Below are 10,990 nucleotides of genomic sequence, written 5' to 3' on the forward strand. Positions count from 1 at the left end.
GGTTGTGAGCCACCATGTGGTTGCTGGGATTTGAACTCATGACCTCTGGAAGAGCAGTCAGTGCTCTTAACCACTGAGCCATCTCACCAGCCCAGGAAAGCATTTCTAAACTCTTTTTTAGGTTGGACTTGGTGGCCTTCACCTCTGAGTTCAAGGCCAGCCTGGTCCAGGACAACCAGGGCTGCAAAACTCCCTCGAAAAAAACCAATCTTTCCTTATGTATAAAGATACAGACAAATCATCAATCATATAGCTGTTGATGGATTTCCAAACATTAAGGTGACCCATGCTCACTCGATACTGCCTGCCTCCCTCCTTCCTCTCTCCCTCCCTCTTCCCTCCATTCTCCCATTCTCATCCCTCTCTCATCCTTCCCTTCTCCCTCCCTCCTCCCTCCCTTTTTTCTTTTTCTTTTTTTAAAAATTTATTTATAGTATGTAAATACACTGTAGCTGTCTTCAGACACCCCATAAGAGGGCATCAGATCTCATTATGGATGGTTGTGAGCCACCATGTGGTTGCTGGGATTTGAACTCATGACCTCTAGAAGACCAGTCAGTGCTCTTAACCACTGAGCCATCTCACCAGCCCATCCCTTTTTTCTTCTTGGATGATCTGAAATGAGTTCTTTTCGGATCCGAAAGTTCTTTTCGGATTTGGTATTTCGAATGAGAAAAGCTCAGGTCAGCCTGGTCACTACTGCTTTCTAGTCTTATAGGAAGTTTTTGGATTTTTTTTTACCTTCACTCTGGTGAATGAGCCATCATAAAGGAGACTTTGAGAGTAGACTCGTGTAATATCCTCATAACCAATTATCCAACCACGAATTCCCTCACTTATCTCTGTCATTTACCAACTGTTTACTTTCTCCAAACTTAGGCAAGCCTTCTTACTCGGTATTTGAAGGTGTCATGCAGAGGTAACAGCTAAAATGATGTGCCTTTCTACTGATCATTACTTACCTGGACTGTGGCCTTTGGAAGCCAGGCAAAAGAAATAAATATCTTTTCCTTTATGTTAAAACCAGCAAAACACACCATCAGGAATGTAGTCAGAATTCGTATCAACACAGCAATGCCAAGGGTTGCAACACAAAGGCCTAAAAGAAATAATTGGGTTTTAGAAATAATAGGAGAAATTACATTTCAAAATATTCCCAATAACAATAATGCTAAAACATTCAATAGAAATAATGTTAAAACATCAAATACAAAAGATTTGCATATAACTGATAAAAAAATAAGTTCAATCATACCATTGCTTAAAATCATTTCCTTTATAAAATCAGAATTTAACCAAACATATTTAAATTCTTACAACTGAAATTTTTTTATAAGAAATTCTTCCTAGAGGTCCTGAGTTCAAGTCCCAGCAATCACAGGGTGGCTCACAACCATCTGTAATGAGATCCAATGCTCTTTTTTGGTGTGTCTGAAGACAGTGACAGTGTACTCATATGCATAAAACAAATAAACCTTAAAAAAGAGAAATATGACATTAGAAACTGTTTAGATTCTAAAGAGAACAAAATTGTAGATGGCATTTTAAAAGATAGGACAGAGGGCCAGGGAGGCGGGGTTAAAGAGCTAGTCCCTTAAGGCTGATGTCCCAAATGCAATCCTCGGAACTCACTTAAAAATCTGGATACGTTGGCCTGCATTTGTAACTTTAGCACTCCTCAGACGGGAGGCAAAGACACTTCTGGCCCAGAAGCTTTCAGGCCAGCTTGCCTGAGATATGCATCGAGAACTAAACTCAGAACCGCCACATTTGGGCCTTGATACATGGGTGTACCCGTGTTCACATGGAGACACACAGACACAGATACTATATCTATACACATTTTTTTTTGAGATAAAGAAGAACAAGGGGGAAGTATTCACAATTCATTGGGGCGAGGGGGGGAGGTGGTAAGGAACAGATTCTTCGTATGAGCGGAAGAATCCTGAGGTGTAAGGGGAGAGATGAGATTTGCAAATTAACTAATTGCAAATGCAGTACTGTCAATCAAGACAATCTTAACACGATGTTGTCTGAACATAGGATAAAGAACGAATAGCAAACATTTCCATCCCGTGAGAACACATTAAGAGATAATTAGTACCTTTACAATTCTAGCTCTCCATCAGAGAACAGGCTAGATGAACATCTTTATGTTGGGTAGGGTTGGGGATGCCTGATTTTTCATGTTGATTAAAAAGCATTATTCTTTAGCCAACCTCTCTGAAGATTTGGGTCATTGTTAGTTCTTTATATAATTGTGATGGTGGTAAACAAATACTTCTTGAAGATATTTCAGATCAGGATTTGAAGGTATAGTTTTAGCACCAGAACCCCTGAGAAATTCTTACCAACTGTTTCTGCTCTGAGAGACACAATGGATACCTCCGCTCCAATCAGGCCAAAAAGAAGAGGCTGGAAAATGTCCCAGGTAACTGCAATTATCTTTTCTACCTCTGCCTAAAAGAGAAGCAAAGAAAACTTTATTATTAAGGTATGATTGATTTGGGATAGGGATTTGAGATCTATAAATAAGAAATCAGTGGCAGCTGGATCCCCAGAGCTCAGTGGCTAGCCAGCTAACGAAGCCAAATGTAGCTAATCTAGCCAAACTGGTAAGCTCCAAGTTCTTGTGAGAGAGGAAGGTTGGGAGTTCAAGACCAACCTTAACTATACAAGAAATTTGAGGCCAGAATGTGATATGATACCCCATGTCAAAAAAAGAAAAATCAAAGCTAATAATTTTAGGTGGCTTAATGTGTTGTTACTATGACTACACGGTTAAGAAAAATATGCACATATAATTCAAACGAGCGACACCTGTCAAACAGCCAAATGTGGTAGCACAGGCCTTTAATCCTAGAACTCCCAGCAGAGGGGGACAATTCTGAGAGTTCGAGGCCAGCCTGGTCTACAAACAAAGTTCAGCCAGAGTTAAACAGAACAATCCTGCCTTGGAAAGATGAAAAACAAAAAAGCTGAAAAGAAAGAATTTTATCAAAAAAGCATTGTGAGCAGATGAAGTTACAGTGATGTTCACCTTCTTGTCAGTCCATCTCACACCTGCTAGGAAAGCCATGACCAACGTGCACAGTCCTCCTGAGCCTGGGAAGCTAAAATACACACTGCTGAACACAGCTAGCACAGCAAAACCCAGAACCAGAAAGGCTCGCTTCCACACCAGGTTGTCCTGGAAGAAAAAAATACAAGGTGCTTAGCTCAATTATTGCAAATAACCGATTTTTAACAACTGATTATTCTATACCTAGGATGAAAGCAAGAATGTTGTGCACACAATACTTTCTTTAGTTGGATTTCCAGTGCCATTATCAATCTTCTGAAATTTCAAAATATATATTCATATAAATATGCATTTCAATATGCATTTTCTTTTTTAAATTGAATCAAATTGTAATTTTTACTTATTCACACAGGGGTTATAAACACAAAAAGGCAGGATGTGGGGAAGGGGATGACACTGGAGTGTAGGTGTTCAGGGGGAGTACAGATATCTTTCAGAACAGGGTATCAGCTGGGTGAAGGTTCAGGAGACAGGTCACTATGACTCTGCCTATGATTCACTTGTCCTTATCTATTTTTTAAAATATTATTTATTTATTTATTTATTATTTATATGAATACATTGTAGCTGTCTTCAGACACACACCAGAAGAGTTCATCAGATCCCATTACAGGTGGTTGTGAGCCACCGTGTGGTTGCTGGGAATTGAACTCAGGACCTCTGGAAGAGCAGTCAGGCCTCTTAACCGCTGAGCCATCTCACCAGCCCCACTTGTCCTTATCTAAGTTGGTACTATCCACCAAGGCTACCTATTTACAAGGTCTATGACTACTCAGGCTGGTAAATTTCCACAAAAGCTGCCTGTTTACAATAGCTTATAGTCATCTGTTTCAGTGTTTTTCCACAGAGACCCAAGACCTTGTGTTAGCATGCATGTATGTCAGGCCTATTGCTGATTTTAGGCCTATGGCTGATTTTAGGCCTTCAGTGTATAAGCAGGGCTGCCCCTGACATCTCCTCCCTTCTCTAAGTGTAGAAGGACCATGGCGATTCTAATCTTTCGAAGGTGAGAATAGAGACCCGACCTCCAATAATTGAAGGGGACTTTGTAATGGCTCCAGTCCTCCTGTCATTGTCCAATGAGGCATGAGGGCCACACCCATCCTGCCTATGCATTTTCAATTTGAAAAAAATATGAGTGGAGGAAAAATAAGCTTTTGTTTCTCATTATGAAGAACGTTGATCTTGAAAGATGTTTTACAGATGCTGGAAGTCTTATCTGTTTGACAGCATTTGAATTTAAAGTATTTTGATAGTAATTAAACTGGGGTCGAAAAGCCATTATAAATGTTGATTTCGCTGAATACTGCACAACTTCCCAAAACTTGTATATTCTATTATATTGTATCTGATATTGTTCTACAATGAAACTTGAAATGTAGATCATATTGCCAGAGCAGCATTAGGACCTCACACATGTAGCTCTCCTGGACCTCATGCATAGCACCAATAAAATAGTCAGTAGTAAAGACTGAGGCCATTTCCCCATGTGTGTCCTGCAGATCCAGCTTTGAGGAAGGCGTTCTAGAAGGTTCTTCCATTGACAATCTACAACATGATTTTCTTGGATTACTTCTTTTACCTGGTCCCTGCTTGGAAAGTACTGGATAAAAAACCCAAGCAAAGATCCAGCTGCCACACCGATTACCACCTCCAAGATGCCTCTGAAGATGTTAAAAACTGTAGACCCTGAAAAACACATGAAAAGAAAAACTTCAGTCGGGACTCTAAATCCATAAATGCACAAGCTTCAGTCTAACATTTATCAAGCTAAATCACGTAACCACATGGAAGGGAATTCTTACAGACAGTTCCTATGCCCCGTATTTTAACAAATTATTATTTCATGTGTATGGGTGTTTCGCCTGCATGTATGTCTGAGTATCACATACATGCAGTACCCAAGGAGGCCAGAAGAGGGCCTCAGATCCGGCGCTGGAGAGACAGACAGTTCGGAGAGGCCTTCTGGTTGCTGGGGAAATCGATCCTGTCTGCTGGAAGAGCAGCCAGTGTTCTTAACTGTTGAGCTGTTTCTCCAGCCCGATACTCTCCACATTTTTAATATAGATGACTTTAAATATCTTTTAAAATGCTCCTAGCCAGGTGTGGTGGAGCACGCCTTTATTCCCAGCATTTAGTAGGTAGAGACAGGAGAATCTCTGAGTTCCAGGCCAAGCCTGGTCTACAGAGCAGGTTCCAGGACAGCCAGGGCTAGACAGAGAAAAAAACCCTGTGTCAAAAACAAAACAAAACAAAACAAAACAAACAAGCAAACAAACAGCTTCTATTTTTTTAGGAAGAGGAAGCACATCATTGGACAAAACTTTCAAAACCACTGCAAGGTGTAATGTCAATACTTCCCGCAGGCTTATTTAACTTAACACTTTTCTTAAGCCTGTCAAATTATGAAAGACAAAATCCATCACTCACAGCAAGCTTGGCTACTGTGTTATATGTACAGATGAACAGAGGGATAGAACTGGTTGAATTTTCAAGTTACAAGCACCAAATCTATAGCTCAAAGTAGCGTAAGAATCTGACAAAATAAAACATCTGCCCAATTCTTTATTGGAAAAACAATAAGTCTGAAACAAAGTATTTGCTAAATTTCCCTAAAAAAGGATTTTTCTTTGTGTGTGACTTAATCCCTTTGGGGTATGACAATGCAAAGGGCCGAAGAAACCGTTTCCCGTCATAGCAAACAGGGTTCAGAAAATTTTATTTTGAAAGTCGTTGTTAAGACATTGTTCAGAAAATAGTTAAAATTGTTCTTCATGTAAAGCCATTTTTCTCTTCTGTTTATTTTATATGGGTATTTTGTCTGCATGCCACCTGTGTGCCTGCCAGAAGAGGGCGCTCTGCAGTTACAGATGGTTGTGAGCATCAAGTGTGTGCGGGGAATTGAACCTGGGTCCTCTGTGAGAACAGCAAGTGCTCTTGACTCCAAAGCCATCTCTCCAGCTCAAAAAGTCATTTTTCAATTGTCTTTTTGTTGTTGTTGTTGTTGTTGTTGACAGGGTTTCTCTGTGTAGCCCTGGCTGTCCTGGAACTCATGCTGTAGACCAGGCTGGCCTCGAACTCAGAAATCCGCCTGCATCTGTCTCCCAAATTCTGGGATTAAAGGCGTGCGCCACCACTGCCCGGCTATCAGTTGTCTTGAGATAAAAGCTCACTGTGGTGTCTTATTGCTACAATGAGCACTTCTCTTATTTAAAACCAAATCACATAATTTTTCTTGATGAAGACAGCTTTCTGGGAGGCTAACTGTGCTTGTCGAAAGCACCCTGCTAAATGTGCGGGTTGGGGGCAGGGTTGGGGTGAGCGAGTCATTTGCCTGACAAGAGCAAGCTCCTAGGTCTATCTTAGCTCTAACAATTAAAAACAAAACAAAAGCCCATCTGTGATGGCAGCATGAGGCTCAAGCTATTTCAAGAAAGAATGTGCTACATGCCGGGTGAGGCCTTTAGCCTCAGTACTTGGAAGGCAGAGGCAGGCGGATCTCTGAGTTCCAGGCCAGCCCTTTATACTGGGCACATTCCAGGACAGCCAGGACTATACATAGAAGTCCTGTCTTGACCCCCTTCCCCCCAAAAAAAGAATGTACTTTAGAATGTAACTAATACGTTTCCATTTCCTGTATGGTAAAATGTTGTTTAAAACAAACAAATAAAATTCCTGGGCTCATAACTAAAAATTCTATCAGGAAATCTTGTCAGGTTCAAATTCAAAGTGTCTGCCAACAGGTTTTAGGGGCAGGCAGAGGTGACACAGCAGTCAGCCAGGAGGATGTGCAAGCTGTAGAAAGCTCAAAGAGATGCCTCTAAGAAATCCTGTCTGCCTCTTGATCTTCTTGCATCCTCTGTGACCCTAAGGCAAATCCTGTTGCTTTGAAGCCATGGTTCCTAGTCATAGCTACGCTAGTTTCCATTCCCAGGGGTGCTCATTTAATTGGTCTAAGGTAATGTCTACATTAAAATAAAAAGTAAATAAAGCTCCCTGGGTAATGGTAATCTATAGCTAAAGCTAAGAATTGCTGCTGTAAAGGTGCATACGAGGCAAGCAGTGGAAATATACGCGTAGAGTGGTATAGTAGAGTTAAACTAAAGGCAATTATCTGTTAGGTCTTCACAGGGAATCCGAACATGCCTTAGTTACAGAACAAGAAAGTAGCATCGTGAAACCAGAACTTACAGAAGACTAACTTACAAGGGAATGAGAAAAGCTGAGACAGGAGAATAGAAAACGCTCCTACTTTAGAATCCTAGCATTCCTCTCACCTGGACTGCTGTCTCTCCTGTGTGCCCACTACAACCCACCCTCACCCTTTGTGTGGCTTCTACACTTAAATTTTCCTAGCCTGCTCCAAGAAGAACTACCGTTCTGTAAACCTCCCTACCCTATATCCCTCTGTACTGTACTCCAGCTATAAGAGTAGAGACAGGGATAAGCAGCTTCTGTTTTATGATGGCTCTGGGGAGGGATCCAGCATCTCCCCCACATGCATTCCCTTAAGTAATTATGCCACGGTTTAAACACTGTTAGAGAATAGGCTGCCCTGGACAGCTGAGATTACCTGTGGAAAAGGCCACACCCAAGCATGTGTTGAAGCCAGTGATGGCCAGGATGTCATCGAAGCTGCCAGCAGCCATGAGTAAAGTTGGGATACCTTTTTCAACACCGTAGCCTCCTTCCTGCAAAAGGAGCATGGAAGGCACCACGACAGCTGGAGACACAGCACCTACGACAAAACTAAGCAGCCAAGTGTCAGACACTGTGGCCTGGGCAAGCTGTTCACGACCACCACCTCGGAATTCACAACAGTGCCTCAGTTTTTCTATACGTTTACAGGTTAGGTTAGACTTTGGATGACTGCAGTCTCTTAAACAACCCAGAAACACCAAACCAGAAATGCACAGGCAGAAACTTCTATAGAACACTGCTTTTTGAAGTATATCCATGAACAATCTGTTTTGTAGTGACCTAGGTTGCATAAAATATACGTATCATGATAAATAATGAGTTAGTAATGAAGTTACGCCCTAGTAGATGCTTTATATGGGCTGGAGAGATGGTCCATAGGTCCAGAGTTCAATTCCCAACAACCACATGGTAGCTCACAACCATCTGTAATGGGATCCGATGCCCTCTTCTGGTATGATTGAAAAGAGCAACAGTGTATTCACATACATAAAATAAATAAATCTTAAATAAATAAATATGTATATGCACACATATTCATATATACATACACATATACACATATACACACATATACATACACACACGCACATATATACATATACATATACATATACATATACATATTTCAGTCATGTTTTAAGGTGTAAAAATTACCATAAGCATTCTCAACTACAACAGGGCTTCAGTTGAGTCTTAAGATGTGAACTAAGACAACAGATCTGAAGAAAGAGGCTCTGAGGACATGGGCAGTGGGCTAATAGGAGCAACCGAGTATCACTGGGAAGAGTTTTCCATACTGACTATGCTCTAAACACCCACTTCAAGGACTTCACAGTATGAACTCATTTCATTACCACCATCACACTATGAAATAGATACAGGTAGGGAAATTGAGGCACGGAGAGACTGGCTAACTGGAAATCACAGAAGAGGAGCTGGAATCTAGGTAGTGGCCCTAAGCCCAACTTCTGACAGGTAAGAATTTCTTCTTGTCTACCATTTGTAAATACAAAATTCTTGCTATCTACTTTGAACATATGCATGTCTCATGGCTCCCATTCACTGGACATGAAAAACAGTACACTGGAAGAGACATATGGGAGAACCACCAAGTCACAATGTCTGCTGAGGAGCACAGAGCTTCCAGCTGCTTATGGAGGCTCTGGGGTGGGATCCACCATCTAACTCCCAGGCCTGGAGATCGGGCATAGAAAAACAACAACAACAAAACAACAACAGCAACAGCAACAACAACAAAAACCCCACAGCTTCTTTGATAATTTGGTTTACTGCAATCACTGCAAAAATTAGCTACAGAGACACAAACTCTTACAGCTACAGCAACTCTGTTCCGATGGTGCTGAAGTGCCTACGATATATTTTATGGTGCTCTTTTAAAAAAAAAAATGCTATTTTACATTCCCTTTAATGGAGTCAGGAAGTTCCAAATGTCATTTGGTATGTTCACATAAAAAGAGTTACCCCAGGATGAACCCCCATTGCCATGGCAACCCCATCAGGAAGTGCGAGAGAAGCGCAGAAGCACACGCCTCCACGATGCAGGGACCCATGGCCAGGCGTACACACACACCCTTCAGCTTCTTCAGGGCCTGAAAAACAAGAGTGGACACACTAATATGTTCCTCTGATGACACGTGGACTCTATGACTTCCAGCTCCTCCTCAGACCACGCTTGGTCACCATGGGTTCTTCAGGTAGTTAGCTTTATTCTGGCATTTCTGCATTCTTTGTATTTGAGAGATAGTGTGCCCTAGAATCTTGAAGTAGGTAATTACAGTTCCTCTTTTTACAAATTACCATTTAAGAAGGCACGTCAGTTCATGAAATTGGTGAGTGTTGGGGCCAAGTTTACAGTCACACAGGTGACTTCAGATTCTGTGCCTCAAGCCAATGTAGTTAGTGCTGCATGCATGTATTGGGCTTGACACGCTGTTTCCCCATAGTCAGCACCTCTGTGTTTATCCTCCACGGTGACAGGCGTGAGAACATCTGTACTCCCACAACGGCCCTGCCTGGACTAAATCCTCTTCTTCCTGAGACTATGGAGCATATTGTCCACGTTCATTTCCTAAAGCTTAGTCATTATGAATACTTGTCATATCGGAAGGACACATTTGGTATTTGATGATGAGAAACTCATACTCCATACCTTTGAATCCAGACCGAGGCCAGCACGAACCAGAATGACAGAAAGGGCTATGCTTCTCAAAGATGATGACCACTTGTGCTGGATCCGGACATTATCACTGATGACCGGGACATTCCTCAAGAGAAACCCAGCTAGCAGCATGCCTTGAATGGATCAAACAGACTAGTTACGTTTTCAAATAAGGAAGCGTTTGTTTGTTTTTTTCTTTTTTGTTTTTTTCCACTGAACTTTTGCTTTATTCTTTTTTTTTTATTGGATATTTTATTTACATTTCATATGTTATCCCCTTACCCCATCCCCCACCCACCCAGGAACCCCCCATCCCCTGACCCCTCCTCCTTCTTCTCCGTGGATGTAACCCCCACCTACCCCCCCCACTCCCACTTCCCCACCCTCAAAATTCCCACCCCCTGGGGCGTCCAGCCTTCATGAGGTCATGGATCTCTTCTTCCACCTGTGCCCGGCAGGGCCCTCCACTCTTACATATTCAGCTGAAGCCCTGGATGCCCCCCTAAGTGCTCCCAGGCTGGTGGTTAGGACCCTGGGAGCTGTGGTTGGTTGGTATTGTTGCTCTCCTCATGGTGCCACAAACCCTTTCAGCTCCTTCAGTCCTCACTCTAACTCCTCCATTGAGAACCTCAAGATCAGTTCAATGGCTAGTTGTGAGCATCTGCCTCTGAATATGTCAGACTCTTGAAGGCCTCTGAGGAGACATCCATATCAGGCCCTTATCGGACTGCACTTCCTGACTTCCACATCAGCATCTACCTTTGGTGACTGCACATGGGATGGATACTCAGGTGGAAAGGTCTTCAAATGGCCCCTCCTTCAGTTTCTGTCCCTCACTTTGTCTCCATATTTGCTCCCTTGAGTATTTGTTGCTCCTTCTAAGAAGAACTGAATCACCCCCACTTGGTCTTCCTTTTTTATGAGCTTCATGTGGCCTGTGAGTTGCATCTTGGGCATTTCAAGGTTCTGGGCTAATATCCAATAATCAGTGAGTGAATACCATGTGTGTTCTTTTGTGATTGGCTTAC

The 10,990-nt window shown here is 42.1% G+C and overlaps 1 protein-coding gene across 1 annotated transcript in view; it reads right to left on the reverse strand.

Moving 5' to 3' along the window:
* Positions 1 to 10,990, reverse strand: part of Slc9b2 (solute carrier family 9 member B2) — a 28,020-nt gene that overhangs the window by 6,556 nt on the left and 10,474 nt on the right. The window contains exons 4-10 of the mRNA XM_028760484.1: positions 9,954 to 10,096; positions 9,266 to 9,393; positions 7,656 to 7,831; positions 4,665 to 4,771; positions 3,041 to 3,190; positions 2,352 to 2,460; positions 963 to 1,099 (exon numbers count right to left, since the gene is read on the reverse strand). Of these exons, the coding sequence (XP_028616317.1) occupies positions 963 to 1,099; positions 2,352 to 2,460; positions 3,041 to 3,190; positions 4,665 to 4,771; positions 7,656 to 7,831; positions 9,266 to 9,393; positions 9,954 to 10,096 (950 nt within the window). The remainder of the gene's footprint in view (positions 1 to 962; positions 1,100 to 2,351; positions 2,461 to 3,040; positions 3,191 to 4,664; positions 4,772 to 7,655; positions 7,832 to 9,265; positions 9,394 to 9,953; positions 10,097 to 10,990) is intronic.

Source organism: Grammomys surdaster, unplaced genomic scaffold (assembly GCF_004785775.1).
Source record: "Grammomys surdaster isolate TR1022 unplaced genomic scaffold, NIH_TR_1.0 126531, whole genome shotgun sequence".
Taxonomy (NCBI): domain Eukaryota; kingdom Metazoa; phylum Chordata; class Mammalia; order Rodentia; family Muridae; genus Grammomys; species Grammomys surdaster.